General features: G+C 43.2%; 1 protein-coding gene and 1 long non-coding RNA gene across 2 annotated transcripts in view; one reads left to right on the top strand and one right to left on the bottom strand.

Annotated features, from left to right (window-relative positions):
• The window catches only part of MAMLD1 (mastermind like domain containing 1), an 85,357-nt gene that overhangs the window by 44,533 nt on the left and 21,258 nt on the right, over window positions 1-19,566 (top strand). Inside the window, exon 2 of the mRNA XM_075053715.1 lies at window positions 5,606-7,318. Within this exon, the coding sequence (XP_074909816.1) occupies window positions 5,606-7,318 (1,713 nt within the window). The remainder of the gene's footprint in view (window positions 1-5,605; window positions 7,319-19,566) is intronic.
• LOC142043045 (uncharacterized) lies at window positions 12,839-13,771 on the bottom strand. Its single transcript, XR_012653929.1, has 2 exons — window positions 13,550-13,771; window positions 12,839-12,962 (listed from the first exon to the last, which is right to left on the bottom strand). It is a non-coding gene; the product is annotated as an uncharacterized LOC142043045 (long non-coding RNA).

Raw genomic sequence — 19,566 nt, 5'->3', positions numbered from 1 at the left:
GACAAAATACTGGAAAAAAGACTTCTACTCATTTCAGGCTGGTGTGTTGCTCAGGCCTTCCACCAAAAATTAAACATGCTCGCTCTGTCAAAATAATTCAGATATGCCAGATCCTAGCAGCCTGTTGGTGACCTGGATTCCCCAGGTTTCTGGGGCACTGGTGCCTTGCTCTGAAAGGCTTTGTGCGAAGCAGTGCCACAGCACTAGCAAATTCCAGTATCTGTAGTGAGACTGAAATTTTCCCCACCTGCCCCCTCTCCTTTTACCATCATTTCTCTCTTTTCTTCAATCAAGCAAACAGAAAAGCCAACACCTGGGATTTTCCAAGAGTTACAAATGTCTTGAGATTCCCAGCGAGAGAAGGTTATCTGACTCCCATTCTGGATATCCCGGGCATGGATCCGTAGATTTCATGCCATTAAATCAAGAGATCTTGTCTCCAGCGATGATGATGCACGCTGGAGACAGGGGGAGGTGGACTAGCCGCTGAAGGAGAACACGGCAGACTCTACAGAGATCGGTTCAAAATGGCAGCGTCCTATCGGGCTCGGTTCTCTCTTGCAGAAGCCGCGTAGGTGTGGGAATCGCTGCTGTAGGTTGGATCTCTCAATGGCAGTGAGTGGGGTGGGGTGTTGCAGATCAATAATCAGCACCCTGCGGTTGCTGTAAATCAAGGCTTGAATCTCTGACAGGCTGCAGAAGCCAGGAAGAGGCACAGAAATACCTCGCCTAACGTTTTTCCTCTCTCTCGTTTCTGCATTACGTTGATCTAAATAGGAATCTCTGGTTAAATTTGGCTTATTTCTGGCGGAAGGGGGGATCGTTGCGAGGCTGGAGAAACGAGGCTCTCTCCCGAGCGGGCCACGGTAGCTCTTTCTTCCCAGATACTGACCGTGCAGGCGAAGGAGCAAGTGACGGGTGGAGAATTAACAGGGGCTGGCAGCAGTGCCATGGGGCAGCCTGGCTCACGTGGAGAGCCGGAGTGGCAACTGAGGACAGCTGATGTATTAAAGAAAGGAGGAAGGCTGAGTGACACCGAGGCAGGGAGCCAGTTCAGAGGTGCCCATTTAGTTGGTTATTAAAATCCAGTGGAACCACCACAGTGTATATTTATTAACAATTTGATCTCTCTGCTTCAGTTTTTGCCACTTCAGCCTTCCTTTCTCCCTTCGTTGGGAAATAGTAAGTTACTCAAGGCCAGCACCGCCTCCTGAGTTTGGAAAGAGCCTGACGCCAAAAGTCACCCAAGCGGGCAACTTCAGAGAGCTCCGTCTAGGAGAGGGTGCAGCTGAGGACTAGTTTCGCTTGCCGTGTCCGCCTTTTCTTACTTGCACAAGAGAAGCCTGCGGAGTGCTCTGCCCACACGTAGGGAATCGGTTCTGTGCAAAGAGGTAGCGTGTGACAAATTAGTGTTTGTAACTGCAGCTGTACAGCTTCCTTGGACGGAGCAGGGTAAACAGTTATTATTTATTCTTGTTATACTGCCATTGCAAGCTAGCAGCGATACTCGTTTGTAACTTGGGTCTTTCCCAGAAAGACAGCCTGTTGCTTTTGAGAGGATAGTAGTGCTGGGGTCATGGCATTCTCACTTCTAAAAGCAAACCTGAGATAATGCAGAACTCATAATTGGATATTCCCCAAATCGGAGGGCCTGCCTTTGTTTCCCAGGTATTCCCAAACAGAAGTTAGCCTGTGCATGCTAATGCATTTTAATGAATTTTGACAAGGTCGCAAGAGCCCCTTTGTTGCTTGTCTGCTTCGTCCTTGCTTGCACATATGACTGAAGCTTTCCCATACTTAGCCATAGACAGCCGCCAGCCAGCTTAAGTGTGTGTGTGTGTGTGTGTGTTACGTGTTTCTAAAATATTTCTATTCGCTTCTCAGGTATTCAGTTTAAAACAGATCTGCCCAATATACTAATCAGCAGAGAAAAGGGCGGAGCATATTTTGGTGCTCTTTTCTGTTGATTTTGTCAAATAGCGTAAGCCGTCTTGAAGAAAAGGAGAAAAAGTTGGAATAAATCAGCTCTGTCCTGGGGAATCCAGGGGCAGATGAAGGAAATAGGCAGTAAAAATGTTTTTAGTAAGGGAAGAGTCTAGAAAAGGATAGATATGCTTTAAAGAGATGGTCTTGAGATGTCTGAGAGTACTAGATGAATGATCTGCAACGAGCAGCTTCTTGAATTAGTTAGGTCAGGAGCTCCTGGTCCTAAAAGTTGTGGTGCCTTGGGGATGAGCTCCTGCCACTGTTGTTGTTAGCATGTCCAAACCAGCCAGTGTCCTCGTAATATGAAACTGCATTACTGTCCCCTGCACTGGTCAGGGCTGCGACAGTGGCACGTTCATGGAGAGCAGTCGCTGGGAGCTGGGGAGAAGAATGCCGGCTCCTCACAGACAGCACCAGCACATACTCCGTGCTGTACGGGAATTACAACCACCTGTGTTTCAGGGGGGAATACTGAAACAAACCTCTCAGCTAGCCTGTCCAGCCCAAGAAAGGATTTCTGTATGTAGCTGATACTTCATACTTGAGTGCCCAGTGAAATACCGTCATCTATTTTTTTCATTTGTGATGTGCTTGAAGCAGAGGGCTGATGATACCCAGGCGTCCCTTCTAACCAAAATTATTCTATGATTTGTTTAGTTGCCTAAAGGATGGTATCTTTCTCTCTCAAATTTGGGACTGTAGTCAAACTTATCTTCAGCAAAAGCAATGCTACTAAATTGTGTGGAGTTATACCTGCCTGCACTGGGGGAAATTGGTCTTCTGGGTTTTATGGTCCTTGTGCAAATATTCACCTGGGAAGCAGGCGTCTTGCTTTTTCAAAGAACATGACACCCAGCTAATTTCACTGCCTCTCTTGCAGCCAGGCTTCTCACGAGGGCTAAGCAACAGCATCCTATTTAAAAATCCTGTCCCAGTTTTGGAATGCCTGTGCCATCTGAAAGCTACGGCCTTATTTTATCTGTTTATATCTAGTAATAGTCTTGGGGAAATGGAGTTTTGTTTTCCCATCACATTTACTCCCCAGTGCAACAGTTAAAAAACTATTTTTCAGAGGGTTTAGAAAGCCCAAATTTTTCCCCAGTAACTCAGAGCATAGGAATGTCCTATGGCAAAAGAAGCACTGGCAAGGACACGCATGCCAGCATGTCAGCTGGCCAAGTGTGGGAGATCCCCCACCACTTCCCGCCTGAAGGTTCCCAGGGTGCAACTTGGGAACACACTGTGTTTATTTTGGATGTGTGAAGCCCCTGTAAAGATTCTCTATACATGTCTAGGTTTAAATGTATGTAGTTATGCTCTACCAACATGTTTCAGCCTACACAGGGCAACATCTGTTGAAACATGCAACTCTGGCTTAGTTTTAGCAAAGAAAATGAAGGAAAACAATTTCATCCATCATTAGACCAACACTTGGGAGAAGATTTAGGCCTTGTTCCATTTCCTAAAGCTAAGCAAATTTTGGCCTCATCAGCCCAGAGGAATAATCAAATTGCTGATGCTTCAGCTGTCTCTGGCTGTGATGTAAAGGCAGTCTCTCGCAGAGCAACGACTCAAACCACGCGGAGCACTGCTGACCAGAGAGGGCTGTCAGGTAACCAGTGAATGGTGCGCTGAAAGCAGCTCTCCCCGTTCAGCGTCAGTTCTCACTTACCAGTGGTTTTTGAGTGCAACCCATGTTAAAGCAATGCAACTGGAGGAAAGAGGAGAGAAGCGCTGATTGCTCTAGTAAGCGGAAAAAATCTGTGTAAAAACGTCTCTTCACCACAATGTCATTCCAGACTGCTGTGTCTGTTGATGGAGAGTAGGGGAGCTCCTCCTAAAACCTGATCAGCAGCTCTCCATAGTATGCAGACCTGCTTTTCCATCTGCCGTGATGATCGTGTACAATTAACTTGTATCCTCTCACTCTCCTCCAAATGTCTGTGTAAGCTGGATGCTAGCATGGCAATATGCAATACTAATCCTAAACTGCATCTATAGCCTAAGCAACTGTAGGCGCAAACCTGCAATCTTCTCTCTGCCCGCCAATTTGGAAATAAGTGATGAGAGAGCACTCGTGTGGGTCCAGCTGAGTGAGCCCCCAGGCAGCTCTCCCACGTTCCCACGTCAGGACAATGCGCATTTGTGGGCCATTGCCTGAAGACAGCCTGAATTTAGGGGTGGACATTGGCCGTTTGCACAGTGACCTTCACGTGCACGTTGCAGAAGGAGCCGCACGAGGCGTGCCCACCTTGTGCCCTGCAGCCTCCGCACAACCTACGGTGATGGTCCTGTGGCACCGTTGTCTGAGAGCACCAAAGTTGCTGGCTGTTGCGTAGTGACTCTTGGGCAAAACTGTGATGTGCTCAATAATCAAGTGTAAAATTTAGAAGTTACTCATACCCACCACAGCCCTTGAGTGGGTCTGGTTACACTGGGTTTAGGTAGTGGGGCTTTCCTGGTGATATGAGCTGTTATTAGATGAGAATTTTTTTCATGGTACCAGATGACTGGCAGCACTTGCAATTGTAGGCCAGAGCTGGGAGAGGCTGTGCTGTGAGCCGGCCTAGAGGAACAGTGACTTTCTATGGTTTTCTCATTGCTGATTAGATACTTTTAAAAATGTTACCTCCTTCTATTGATAAACATGGACATAACGCTTATTTCCCTTAACTTGAAGCAGCAATGTTAATGTCTGATTAGCCTATGACATACAGGTCATGCTTGTTAAAATTGAAAGCCACAGATTATTATATTTGGAAGAGATTGCCCTATTGCGCTGAATTAGTATTAGAAGCATTGTTTTCAGTTTCACTTGCTTTGTATGTAGAAGGCAGGGTTTTTTCCTTAAGATTTGTGGATATACAACTCTACCATTTCTTGTAGATCAAGATATTTATATAATTGTATTTTGAAAACACTTCCGTTTTTATGAATGAGTTGCAATCCTTCAAAAGAACAAAACTCATACTGCCTTAGACGTAGAAGCATGAGCAAGAATTAAGAGGTTTAGCTGTTATTTACTGTTTCTGAAATCTAAAACATCTGTGATTAGGAAGCTTGAAAGTCTGTTTAGATAGATAGTTGAGAATTTGTTTTGTTTTGGTTTGTTTAGAAAGTATGCCAGTTATTTCAGATGTTCTGCCTATAAGGAATGTAAAACAATTTCGTTGTCTCAGGTCTGAGTTTAATCCGAGTCACTGGCAGAAGGTCACTAAACTCAGTCCAGGGTTTCATTCAGATCTGCCATTTAGACCTAAAAAATGTTACCATAAAACTGTTGGCATGTTTGTTATGCAGGGAGTATAATGTCTTAATTGAAATGGTACCAGAAACTATTTAAAAAACTTCTATTACAGTTCACATGACAGTATTTTATAGCTTTAACATCTGTTTTAAGGCCAACATGTGAGATTTAGCCTTTTTCTGACTGTAAGTCTTTTGATTTCAGTGAAGTTGCACCCACTTAAATCCTGATTGAATTTGTCTCACGATTGGTTTTTTAATTGTATGATTTAATTTTCTTTATCTCCAACCCAGTGTTACAGTACGGAGGTTCAGAGCATGTTGGAATAAGGTCAATAACGGATCCTTTCTTCTTCCTTTTTTATTTTCACAGTTACAGGGATCCATTAAAAGAAAACTGGAAGATGATAGCTCTCCTGCCTCCAGTGGCGTGCCTGATGTCATTTTCCCAAGTGACAGTAAAAGACTTTGTCTTGATGACGTAAACCTTGCCATGGGCCAAGGTGCCAATCCTAGTGTGGCATGTCCAGAAATGCAAAGTTCTCCGTTCTCCACCAGTCACAGTGCTTCTTCCCTGGGAGTCGCAGGTCATTCAGTGCTCCTTGAAAGCAATCACATGAATGGCGGTGGCATTGGTTCCCCGTTTTCAGTGCCACCCAACACGGAAATAAATCAGAAGGGGTCGATAGGAGGGCAAAACAATACCATTGTCCACTACGACGAGAAAGGAAACAGCTTACAGTCTGTGGACCAAGAGCTGCAAGATCTGTTGGAAGAGCTGACGAAAATGCCTGATCCTTCTCCCAATGACCTGGATCTGGAGAAGATTTTGTGCAGCAAGGCTGAAGAGCCACTTGGGCTGAGTCATTCTCAACCAAGCATAAGTACCACTCCAAAGTCGTCCCCACAGACTTCCCACTTGGAGAACCATGTTGCTAACAAAGATTTTTCTCCGGGCTGCAATCCAACCAGTGGAGGATCTCCTCAGATGAGACCATCGTCTGCTGGAGCTAACTTCCAAGTTCCTCCCTCAAACAAACCTGCTGCATCACCCATCTCTACAGCAGCTCAGAGCAAGAACCAGCCACCACCTATGCTTCCAGTACCCTTACCCAACATACCTGGCTCCAACTGGCACGCTCAGCAGCTAAAGCAGCTGGCAGCTAGCAAGCAGGTCTCTAATACTAAGCAACAAGTCCAGGCTCCCAGCTGGCCAACTATGTCTCCTCCTGGTCTCTCTCCTCCGTACAGGGCAGGATCATCCCCACACCATCAACCTTTCAGTCCTCAAAATGTTATGGTGTCTGGCATGCCTGCTAATAATTTACCGGGAAACAACATTCAGAGTCCTCAAAACACTCTGCTTTCAAGCATGACTTCCAGCAGCACCCCATCCAACGGCCCCTCTCCTCCTTACGGGTCAGAGAAGCTCTCCAGTCCGGCTCTGAACCAGCAGCCCTTCAGCCCGCAGAGCTCCATGCTGCCCACCCTGACAGCAGCCAGCTTACCAGCCAACAACATTAAAAGTCCGCAGAACAACTTGGTTGCCAGCATGGCCTCCACAAATACTGGACCTTCTCCACCATACAGGCCAGAAAAGCTGTCAAGCCCAGCTCTGCATCAGCAGCCCTTCAGTCCTCAAGGTACATTAATCTCTAACATCACTCCCACCAGCAACCCCACAAGTATGCAGAGCTCGCTTTTTAAATCAATGACTACAAACCAGTCCAAAAATATGAATATAATTATGCAACAGCCATCCGGTAGCTTACAGCCAGGTCTGGTGAATGAGAGCCCTGTTAGCCAAGACCAGTTTTCTTTCAATAACACCAAACCACTGTCTCACTTTGCCTCAGAGTCAGCTACTCAAAAGATGTCACCTCTGACAGCAGGACAAGGGCAGCAGTCTCTCATTCACTATCTCCAGCAGCAGCAGCAGCAGCAGCAGCAGCAGTCTCCAGCCACGCAGCAGTCCCAGCAGGCGAACAATAGCCAGTTCCTCCAGCAGCAGTTTCGACAGCTGATACAGCCACATCGGATGCAGAGACACATGCAGCCTGCCACACTGCCATCTCAAAGCAGACAGGTGAGAACGTCTCTTCTGTCTTACAGGGCTGATGTGAAAATATTGAGTAGTTTGTTTTCTTATTTTTACTTTTTTTTGTGTTTCAAATGTGATGTTCCTGAACTTCTGCGATGTGCACAGTGTGTGCGTGGACAAGGCAATAACAACATTCTGGTGTTATCAGAGTAACTTCATTTATTTTATAGAATCATGGAATCATAGAATGGTTTGGGTTGGAAAGGACCTTAAAGATCATCTAGTTCTTAACCCCCCTGCCGTGGGCAGGGACACCTTCCACCAGACCAGGTTGCTCAAAGCCCCATCCAACCTGGCCTTGAACACTCCCAGGGATGGGGCATCCACAGCTTCTCTGGGCAACCTATTCCAGTGCTTCACCTCCCTCACAGTGAAGAACTTCTTCCTTACATCCAGTCTAAATCTACCCTCTTTCAGTTTAAAGCCATTACCCCTTGTCCTATCACTACATGCCCTTGTAACAAGTCCCTCTCCAGCTTTCTCATAGGCCCCCTTTAGGTACTGGAAGGCTGCTGTAAGGTCTCCCCAGAGCCTTCTCTTCTCCAGGCTGAACAACCCCAACTCTCTCAGCCTGTCTTCTTAGGAGAGGTGCTCCAGCCCTGTGATCATCTGCGTGGCCCTCCTCTGGACTCACTCCAACAGGTCCACGTCCTTCTTATGTTGGGGGCCCCAGAGCCAAATGCAGTTCTTCAATTGAAATGTACTGTAATTGCACCATGCATTGTCTCTTCTAGCCCAGCCTAGCTATTAGGCAAAACACATTTCATACCACTAAAATAAATTATTTTTATGTGTATAGGTGGAATTTGTATTTAGCTTACAGTGTAAGCTGTAGAGATGTTCCCGTAACATGTTTCCCATCATCCTTTTAGTGGGAATATCTTTTTTTTTCTTGGTGCCCTCCAACAAATTCATCTCTGTGTTATGCTTCTGAGGGTAGGAAAGATCAGGTGGAGTGAGAAGTGAAGTTAAAATATGACTCCTTCATGGACAGCAGGTCAAACAGTACATCTCCCGAATAGCAAAGAGGCAGACTTGAAATACCTGTTACTAGCATTTGCCAGAAGCAATGCCCTGCTTTGGATGAGGGCCATTCCCCACCCTTTGTTGATCTGCGATACCAACTGAGCTGGTAAGTGCAAAAATGCAGCTGGCAGGAGTGAGACACAGCCCTGATTACTCTCCAGCAACCTTCTCCCTAAGACTCAAGGAGAGGTGCGAAGCACTATCCACTGCTACCCCAGATAAGATTTACTGTGAACAGAGACTTCAGAGCAAGAAAGGGCTTGGGGACTCAGTCTGAGAGCAGCCTGGGGGTGAGGAATAAATAGCTATCTTTTTGTTAGGAAGAATAGTAGGAGACACTGAATCTCACCACCAAAGCCAAGTACCTTGTTAGGCTGAACCAACACTTAAGAAGCAGAATCCTTCAAGCTGTTTAGCTGCACACACAGGCACTCCATAAACTCCTCGTGAAGGAATGAAACACTTCTCACCCAGCAAACCAGAGATTGATCTCTGAAGCTCTGCTAGGATCTACTTGAGAGTGTGGTGCTTAGCTGGGGAATACACTCCAGAGCCTGGGATTCTTTGCTCTTCTTCCCTGCTAAGTGACTGATTCTTATAGAGGTGGATTTCTTCAATGTAAGTGACTTGGTGTAACCTTGTCCTATGGTAGCAATGAGAAGTAAGGGGATAGTTACTAAATGTCAGCTTCTTAGTGGTATATCAACGAGGTGCCTTTCCACTGTGCCACTTCAGGATCAACTCACTCTTTTCCAAGTTGTGCATGCTCAGTACTCGCTTGCTTTGATACAGCAGCTTAAAACAGACTGCTGGGAAGGACTGGTGACTCACTGAAGTTGCTTATCCAAATATACAACATGTAACGGTATAGCATATATAGATCACTTTAAAGGGTTATCATTATAAGGCCCCAAATTCAACAAAGGCCTGAAGCAATCATGTTGCTTTAAGCGTGTGAGGACCCTGTTTGTGTTCGGTGGGACCCAAGTTAAACACAAAGTGGAGGGTCTTGCTGGCTTGGGATCTAAGGGTATGGATGGACGTACGGTTGAAAGCGAGTGAGTTGCTGCAGCTTCATGAATTACTGCCCATCAGATGTTTTACTCTGGAGGGAGTGTGGGTGAAGAATACTTTCACAGTGTTCTGCTGCATCTCGGATGATGGCTAGTAAGCTGTTAACTGCAGTAACATGATTGCTTTTGATCATATGTCCATAACCTTTGAGCATATTTTTTTTTCTGGCTCCACCGCTGGGTGTGTAGAATTGCCACGTCCCTGTTGGATTCCTGAGGTTTCCTGTGCCCTAGTTCTTCCTGCTTTGCATTTTTGTCTTACACCTCTGAACCCCCTACATCATTGATTAGCCAAAAAAAAAAAAAAAAGAGACAAATTCCTGCAGTGAGTCTCTTTAATTGGCCAGAATAGCCCCTCTTCCAGCAACTTTCTTAGTGCTCTGCCTGTGCTGCATTTTTAGCTGATTCTCACTGTCAGAGGGAGAGTTATAATTTGGCAGCTATCAGTAAAGATCAAGGACAGTTAAGACAATGATTACAGGTGATAAGCATTTTATATTTTCAGACTAGTTAGGTAAGCTTATGGTGCCTCCCTCGTTTTACAGGTAAGACTTATTACAATAATTATACACCAGATGACAGTGCTTCAGTTTTACAGTCTGTTGAGCTGCCGAAGAAAAACGGTGGATGTTCAGGAGTGGAACATTTTGTTAGGTTTTGATAACTTTACTGCAAATCTCATAGAAGAAAATGGATCCTGAGTGCTGAATTAGAAGAAAAATGACATGGAAAAAATACTCTAGGTAGGAAACCTTAAAATTCTGGCATACTTGCTACATTTCTTTGAATCTAGCATGTAGACCTGTTATTTGTCTGCAATAGATTTCTTATGTACATTGGGACATTGATACTGAAATTTTGGACCCGACCTGCTGTGTACCAATTTTACTTCATTATAGCAAAGTAGCTCCAGTGACTGTGGTTTTGATTTCCAGCAGCGTACCCGGAGTGGAATTTGAGCTTTGCAGAATCTCGGTGCTAATTCTCTCCTGAGGCAGGTGATGAATAGGACTTTTCAAGCATAGAGCAGTTGTTTCATTAAAAGGCAAAATGTTAAAGATTCAGAAGACAGGGGAGACAACTTCTGCATCTTCAAAAATTAGTAACCTGGTGAAAAGTTGCTGGGTTTAGCCTCATTCACAGAAATTTGCTCCAAGAAAAATAACAGCATTCCCTGGAATGTTGTTTAGTGTTTAAAAGTCATCCCCTTATTCTGTGTGTGTGTTTGTAAATGTGACTAAAATTTATAAAAAGAAGGCATAGTATTCTCTTCTTTTGAGCAAGAGGTGCAGCTTTGTACAGAAGAAGAATGTGGATGGTGGCCAGTTGGAGGGAGAACAATAAACCATGAAATTTGATCCTTGTAGCAGGCAGAGCAACATGGGGAAGAGAGCAGCGGCTGGGACATAGACCCAGAGTGAGCTTTTTGCTGTTGTTTTAATGCGTATTAAAGCAAAGACTCCACATTCCAAAAGCTGGGTTACTACTGGCACCTCACAGCTCTACCATTTTTGTACTTCATGGTATATCTCTTAAGTGTAATCAGTCTGCATCCCAGATCCTGTATTGCCTGGACAACTGGTAAATCTGATAAGGGCTAATCTTTTCCCATCTGAAGCACTATGTCTTTATTGTTGAGCATTGACGGATATTGATTGAGGCACTGACAGTTTGCATTGTGCGATATTGCAAAGCCTGGTGGTGCTAACATTGCTTTTGTGGATATGTGCAGGTTTTCATTTTACTCATGTAGGACTGATGCTTGCTGAGTGAAATTATACTCAAAGGTCTGGACTCATAAATCCACAATATAAAGACGGTAGTAAATGCCAGAGAGTCAAAGATAGTCTCCAAAACTATCACACGCTGTTTTCTGGGCTTAAGCTTAGCCACTTGACTTTATTGGCTGTTTCTGGGCGCATGAAAAGCTGTATTTGCCCAGGCAGGTCGAATAGTTGGGCATCTCCCTGATTTCATGTCTAAATACAGTTTGTACTTGCAGATCTCCTATTCTGGCATGTCAGATATATTGGGCCCAATTCTGCCTTCAGCAATGCTCTTCCAGAAGAGCTCTTCTTTTACTCCCGCCAGTATAAGAACAGACACAGGTCTTTGCGAACGGAAAGGAGGGTTCCCCTGAAGGCAGGAAAATCAGCTTGTGATCTTTGCAGTTTAAGTCAGTCTGAAATAAAAGAAACCCTTTGAGTGGCCATTACTTTTCCAAGCCCAAGTTTGTCCGAGTTAAAATTTGAGAGTCTCAGGCAGGAGGGCACTATCGCCCACTGCTCTGTGTGTATAATGTTGAAAACCAAAACACAGCTTAAAAGGTTGTTTTGTTGGGGGAAGGTAGCTAATAAATAGCCATTGTTTGGGTGGGACACACTGTGCATTTCTGAGCTCCACTTGCGCTGTAGGAACCAAATGTGCTATTCTTAGAGCTCTCCGCGTTCTTGCTGACACCCAGATAGTTGTATACTGGATTGTCAGTGAAGGGTATATTTGTTTCAGCTACATTGCCAAAAATGATGGTAGAAGCAAAATAATAGAAGAGACAAAGAGAAAAATAATATTATTTGCAGTAGAAAAGGCTGTATTTTACTACATGTGGCCTGCATATGAGATAGTGAAGAACATGCTGAAGACTTAAAAAAAAACTTTGAAAAGGACTTGACAGTGTTTCTTTAACTGTGGTGAAAGCAGCAATACAGTATCTGAGTTGGCAGAGTAAATTATAGGTTGCAGAGAAACACCAAAACCCCTGAGCTAGATTAAATATACTAGGGGGGGGGAAATTAAACAAAAAATCTTGTTTCTGAGCATGAGTTCTCTAAATATAGAAACAAAACTGAAGAAGAAATGCACTGTTATAAAGAGCAAACTGACCCAGAGCTTAGATGTCAAAGGTTAAATAAATATAATGGAATACAAAACCCAGCTTTTATTAATATAAACAGAAATGTTAATACCACAGACTGATTCCTGGGTGTCCTATGTTATGTGAAGTTATTTCTGCCGGTGAAAAGTCAGCGCACCATGACTGTTAGGTGAGACTGTTCTGATTCAGCAGCACTTCATTTATAAGCTCTGATGCAGATTGATTAAGAGTTTGGAAAAGCAGAGAACACAGCCCACAGCATCCGAGTACATACAGTCCTCTCGTAAGTACAGGGAAAAATCATGTTTTATTTGGGATTTCCAAGATGTCACAAGGAGTCTTCCTAACACATAAAACAACTATGGTATCGTGTATTATTAAGAAGACCAAAAGTACTGGCCAGATTTCATCTGCAGTTGCACCCCCCACCCCCCCACCCCCTTTTTCTTTAAGTGTCAAACTTATCTTTAAAGCCACTTTGAATGAAGTTCCGTTGGTATTTCCCCCTCATTTTCTTCTTTTTTTTTCTTCTTTTGTTTTTTCTCTTCTCTTCTCTTCTCTTCTCTTCTCTTCTCTTCTCTTCTCTTCTCTTCTCTTCTCTTCTCTTTCTCTTCTTTTCTTTTCCTCCCTTTTCCCTTCTCTTTTCTTTTTTTCTCTGGAATAAGTTTTTAAAATATTACTTATTTTTTTCTTTTACTAATGCTGTGGAGAAGAAAAATAGATTTGATTTCAAAGGGCAATGGTAGCACAATACTGAAGCAAAGCCTTCGAGGGATTGGAGAGCTTTTGATGGCAAAGCAACAAGCCCTTCAGCTAATTAAGTGCCTTTGAATAGGCGAATAAAGGAAGCTGGTGATGAATCTGGATTACAGAGAGCAATAAGGCTGAGCCTGGAGTCTGACCTCTCCACAGATGTAAAAACACCTTCTTGAATGGTCATTTCTAAATTTATATTTATCCGTGCACTTGCAACTGAGTTGGTATTTTTTTTTCAAACTTGGAGAGTCTCCCCTCCCTTCCTTCAAGAGAGTCTGAAAGGAGCTTGACTGAGACTATCGGACTGCCACTTTCTCCCTTCCCCTCCCTCCCCTGCGAATAAATAATGTCAGATAAATTTTGGAAAGTAAGGAGTAAACTTGTGGAAAGAAATGGGGTGTTTGGCCTCAACATGCCAAGTAATACAACATTTTCAGAAGTGCAGTAATCAAGGCAAAAAACTTAGTTCACATTTGATCTTCTTACCCCATTCCTCTTTTGCAGTGTTTTTTAAATCGTGTGCGTTGTCGTCTTCTGTTACATTACAGGTATTTCAAAGCATTTCCCTGTTGTAGTGGAGCCCTTGTAGCTGTATCTTAACCTTTCCAGTTCTTTGGCTTGTATTTTAAGATGTTTACAGGCATTGATATTTCTAGCAGCTCTGCCTAATGCACTCATCATTCCTTCCAGTTTAGCTATCTGTCGCGCTGAAAGCACTTTTGGACACCACATAGCAGCACATCATTAGGGGAGGCAATCTGCAGAGGAGAAGCTTGTAAATAGACCAAATCCTTCTGAACACCATGTGGGGAGCGTCCTCCCCCACCCTCACCATTGCCCTCCTTTTGGATCTGAAATTAATGCAGACACTACATCAAAGCTGCAGCACTTTCCTCAATCCGGCCGGGTCTTTCCCTTAGTTAGGACCTGTTTAATAAAATGGAAGAGGTTCTGCCAGTAATGTAGCACTTAGGACACAGACAACTCCATGGGAATCTCACGCTGGACATATTAAAATCCGCTTGGAAAGAAAAAAGAGACTCGGGCGGTACTATAAACACCAGTGAGGGGTGCTGGGAGGTGTTCAAGAAAGTCTCTGGTACCTGCAGGACGATGGAGCGCTGTGCGTGCGGGCTGACGTGGTGTTGTCCAGGGGTTTGGTGGAGAAAGACAAAGGGAAGTAGTACTCGGGTCCTGTGAACGTGCAGATGGAAATGTGACTTATCCCGGAGAAATTTAGGACAAGGCGCTGACTTTCAGCCTGACCGGCTGCTTTTAGTGAGGTTCCTGGTGCCCAGGACACGGGCTGGGTGTCAGGGCTCTGTGTGTCCCCTCTGTTCCCGGCAGGGCCGCGCAGCCACGGGGGGAGTGGAGGGGGGTGTGCTATCGCGCAGAGGTTCTGCATTAACTCTACAAAAAAACCAAACTCGCTTTTGTGGTTTTGAGCTTTAAGCAACAGACAGTTGTTTCCTTCTGCTCTGCAGTGCGGGGTGGGAGAGAACCTCTTCTCTCAAAGGTGTAGGGAAAGTGGTGGTATCATGCTAAAAAGTGTCTGATTCATTTGATGTGAAACCATATTCTGACAGCTGTTTGTACCAAAACCACTCTGATCCTGCCAGCCTAGGTGGGCAGTTTCTATTGGGTTCTCTAGGCAGCTTGGTAGCAATATTCACAAGTTTTCCTGGGCTAAACATTGGCTGAATCAGGCCCCAAGTGCAGATTTTCTTGCCTTTTTTTTTTTTTTTAAGTAACCTACTTTGCTTTCTTTATTACCACAAAAAAACCCCCATCCATTTACAGAAATCTTTAATTTACAAGCGGTTGAGCAAAAGGTTTTGAACACAGATTTTTTTCTTAACTGTGCCCTTAGATACAATGAAGTTACAAACATCCTAGGAATCTAGGGAAAGACTCGGCGACCTTCTTGCTGTTTGGCTTCATAATGAATGCCATAACTTCCTTCTGTGTATCATTCTCAAAAATAACAACATGAATAGTGGTTAGCAATGGGTAAGACACACTACTTGCATCTTCACTTACAAGTCAGTGCACCCATAATTCTTATATTGAAAAGGTGTGTTCATGGCACGGTGTGCTGATGAATAGCAATGAGGAAATGGTTTCCATGACCCTGTTGTACACCCAACTCGTTTCATCTGTGCTGTAAATTCCCATTAATATCAGAACATCTTAATTCCATTTTTTTTTCCACATTTGTGGAAGATAGGTTTGTTTGCTGTCTGTGTTTTCCCTATCTTTCTTAGTAAATGGCAGTTGGGGCAGCTTATTTTGAACTAAAAGCAGCCTGGCTTTCAGAAAATGTGCTCACTTCCCTAAAACCGTGCCCTTCTTACTACCTCAAATTTGATGCCTAAATTAATAATGAATTTTAATACTTTTTGCAGTGATACTGTGAGAGCATGGTTTGTACCCTTGATTTTTGAGGGGGCTTCTACCTAGTATTGTCTCGTAGTAGTCTAAAATTACATCTGTATTCCACAAGGCAGAAATACTTACGGAACCAAAGTCTAATGTAACAATTAGAATGAAAAGCAAACAAATAAATGAGAGAGTCCCTCAGATGCTGTTAAATCATGTGCCTGGCGCCGGACGGCGGTTCGGCAGGGTGGGGTGGCTGGAGCAGCCTACTTTGTCCTTCTGCTCTGCTCCTCTGTCATTTCTGCCTCGCTGCAGTAAACGCTGCACACAAAATAAAAGTACAAACATGTTTTGTCTCAGATGCAATACCTAGAAATAACTTTCCTGGTAAAATGAACTCAGTCTCTTTTTTTTTCTTTTTTCTCTGGGCATTTTGGAGAAATTTCAGTGTGTGGGTGGGGGAAAACAAAGCCGTGGCTGTAAACAGGAACTGATATTGTCTCCGGGTCTGAATGGGGAGAGAAACTGAACTGGCCTCGGTGGTTCTCTCGTACATCTGCGAGTCTGGAAACACTGGGATGATTCACAGTTTGCTGATTAATACAGGAGCAAGCAAAATGGTGTGAATTAACGGCCATTACAGAGCTGTGCTGGATGGCAAATATCCCCCTAGAACAAATGATGTTTCACGAAGATTGCTTAGAGGAAGAGGTAATGGGTCTTAAATACAAATTAGAAGCAGTCCCATCAAAGCTGTTAACATTAAGGTTTGAAAGCCAAACACTATTATGAGCTGTGTTCAAAACCTGTACATTTAGGAAGCATATCAGTCTGCTGTGTTGGCTGTGTAATATTTCTGTCTCGAGCACTTTGGACTATTTCAAGCAGCCGGCACTAATAATTGATAGAAACCCACAATCAGAATGTAGCAGCTCTTCTTAGGGCTTTGAAGGCTAATCACTCTATTACATGTATGTTTTAAAGTTAAATTTTTATAGCATATTTCAAGGCAAATATTATCATTGTCAGTACGTAATTCTTAAAAGCACTACTGTTAACAAAAAGTAATCCTATATTACAATTTAACCCTTTGTATATGGGAATGTTAAAAGAAGGAGATAGGAGATACATCACATTAGCATAAATAATATTCTCTATATAACCAGCAAAATTATTTAACATTTCTCATGGAAGTAATGAAAACGCGATACCTTAGATCAGTGTCAGACAGATGCAGATGTGAATGTAGGTTACGGACAAGCTGTGCCGAGCTATTTTTCCCCATTACAGAATTAATGAGAGACCCACAAGGAGGGTAAGCCCTGTAACGTAGACAAAATAGTATGATATCCTGCTCTAAGACATCACATTAACAGCTTGATCTTGTAAAGATTCAAACACACACACCTAAATTTACGCAGTGGGAGGTCATTCCAGGACGACTACAGGATTATTTCTGAGAGCAGAGTGAATCATGTATGTATATAGTCTTTGTATGCTCAAGAAAGACTAAAGGTGGAGGAGAAGGATGCAGCAAAGGGCACAGTAATCATTGGCAATGGCGTTATTAGTGCTACAATAAAAAGAGAGGGAGAGTTGGAAGCTTTGATGCACTTGCTCCTACCTCAGCTCAAGTTTACATTTGAATTATTTTGGGTTTTTCTGTTTTGGGTTTTTTTTTTCTGGGGGTTAGTGCCAGCATTTTGTAAACGTGCCAAACTTTGAATAAGTTTATGCTTTAATCAGTCCAATGATTATTTGTAGTCCTCTGGGGTTTGTTTTTTACAGTCATGAATTGCAGAACAAAATTTGCTCCTTGCAGGAAGAAAAATTGCCCCCTCCTCTTGGGCACAGCAATAACAAAAGCAAATGAGGGAAAAAAATTCTTAATAAAGACTTTTCCCCTCTCTTTTTCTTTTGTGATTGCAGACTGCTAACGTTAATGGGTTTCTTCCTTTTCCAGAAAGACGAGGACATACTGTCCTGGGATACCAGTAGTATGTATCCCCGTCATAAACAAATCCGTTTCCCTCACTACTTAAATTCTCAGGGCTTTTGGAAGCTTCTCTTTGCATAATAAATGTGTTTAATATTTCCTTTACTCTCTGGCATTATTAAGTATAAACTGTTACTGTACTGGATTGAAGGGTAGTTTACATGGCACTTGTATGCGGATAGTCTGTTTTCTTTTACCATCGCTCCGAAGGGCGTGTTTAAGCGATGAATGAATGATCGTTTGAGCATTATTTTTTTGTTTCGTACAACCCCCTTTTTCTCCTCCTTTCCAGCTCAGTCAGCAGACTTTCTGCAGCGGCCTTTTCATTTCCTACGTGGAAATGTGGCGTTTAGCAGAATAGATGCATAACAAGGATGAGAGACTTTTTTTTCTCCTTTCCCTCTTCTCCCAAGAGATACCCTGTGACTTCCTCTATTAGTCCATTAATCGCCGTAGCTCAAAATTCAGTCTGATCAAAGGAGCAGAACGAGGTTGAAAAGTGCAGATTCTGGCAATTGACTTGACTGTTTAGATTCCCCGCTGAGCTCATTTAGAGCTGGAATTAAGCTATTCCTGCTGTATTTTTCGTCCTTGGCTCGGCAGTAGTGCTGTGCCTAGTGCCGCACAGGGGACCGCTGAAGGCAGCGTGGTGGTTCCCACAGCCCGGACCCAGCCTGCACCGGAGAGCAGCCGCCAGGAGCCAAAGAGCTGAATCTCCCTGTGCCAGGAGAAAGCTGAGTAAGCTTGTCTTAGCTTGATAAGAAGGTCTGTGTTTAGAGTGCATTAGTTACTCGGCTGCGGAAAAAGTGGAGGACCTGTTAACTGAAGGTGCCGGAGTCGATAGTGATGATTCTGTGGTCTTTAATCGAAGCATCAGGTTTCCATCTCTTGCAGGTCTCTTTATCGAGGTTGGTGCGCGTGTTATGAGTGGGAAGGAAAGAATTAAAAAAAAAAAAATGTAAGCGGGAAATTTATAAACAAGATCAAGTTTCTTGTAAAAGTTTTCTTTACGATATAATGACTCACTTAAGGAATACGGTTGTTTCTAATGCCTATTTATACATGCAGTTAGAAACTGGTGCTTGTTTCTTGTTAGCAGTCTTGTTGGTTCTTGTTTGCTTAAGGCAAAAATGCAGACTGCCCATACCTGTGTTGTTCGCTGCAGATTAACATCTGATTTTGCAATCCTTACGCATCTCAAATTCCCATTGATGTAACCGGGAGTTACAAGTTCTCCAGGAATAGTGTCGGACTCTTGATGTCATTATTTGTGATTCTACAGTTCCCCAAAGTGTGCTAATATTTCTCAAACAGAGGTAGGCTCACTTGATACGTAAGTTCTTCTCTCATTGAAGTGAATTATTCTCACTGAAATGTGAATGGCAATCAGAAAATATTCTGTATTTAATGTTTTAAGAGTGCTTAAGGTCAGCAGGAACAGAGAAATGCTGATAACATCACCATAGACTGTGTGATGGTCCTGAAATGTGAGTAAATCTTTAACCAAAAAAAGTTTTGCTAGACATATCAGTGTTTTCCCATAGTTTAGGACTGTCTAAAATCCCCAACGTTTATTTATGTTGTATTTTACTTTGAAAAAAAATAAAAGAAAATAAAACCTGACCATTTAATAAGAACTTTTTTTATTAAGAAAAAATATTGGCAGTGAGGGGGGAGATGGACAAATCCATTTCGTGCCCAGTCCAGAGTCTGAGCTTCTTCCTGCATAGGTGGCATATATCTATATGTCTATAAATTTTCATTTTAAAAAGAACTGTGACCTTCATCAGGGACCCTACGTGGAATAAGATTAGAAAGGAGCTCCTGGCTTGGGTGTGCTGCTCCATTCTAGGTTGACACGATATATAAAACTACTGTGCTTTAGCTTACAGAGGTTTCCTCGAATTCCGTACTTTATAAAGCATTTGTCAGTATGGTGAGCTAAAATAGTGCTCTTTCTGTGATTTCTTTTTTTTTCTGCTTATGATAGCAGTATTGAGGCTTTTCATAAGATGAAATGCTGCAGTTAAAATACCCATTTTTGCCTATTTCTGTCTTGATTAAGCTAGAGGGAGGGTACCTGCCTGCTGTCTAGATTACTGTCAAACTTAACCGAAAGTAAAGTTGA

Source organism: Buteo buteo, chromosome 22, assembly GCF_964188355.1.
Source record: "Buteo buteo chromosome 22, bButBut1.hap1.1, whole genome shotgun sequence".
NCBI classification, from domain to species: domain Eukaryota; kingdom Metazoa; phylum Chordata; class Aves; order Accipitriformes; family Accipitridae; genus Buteo; species Buteo buteo.
This window is presented reverse-complemented; position numbering and strand designations above follow the sequence as displayed.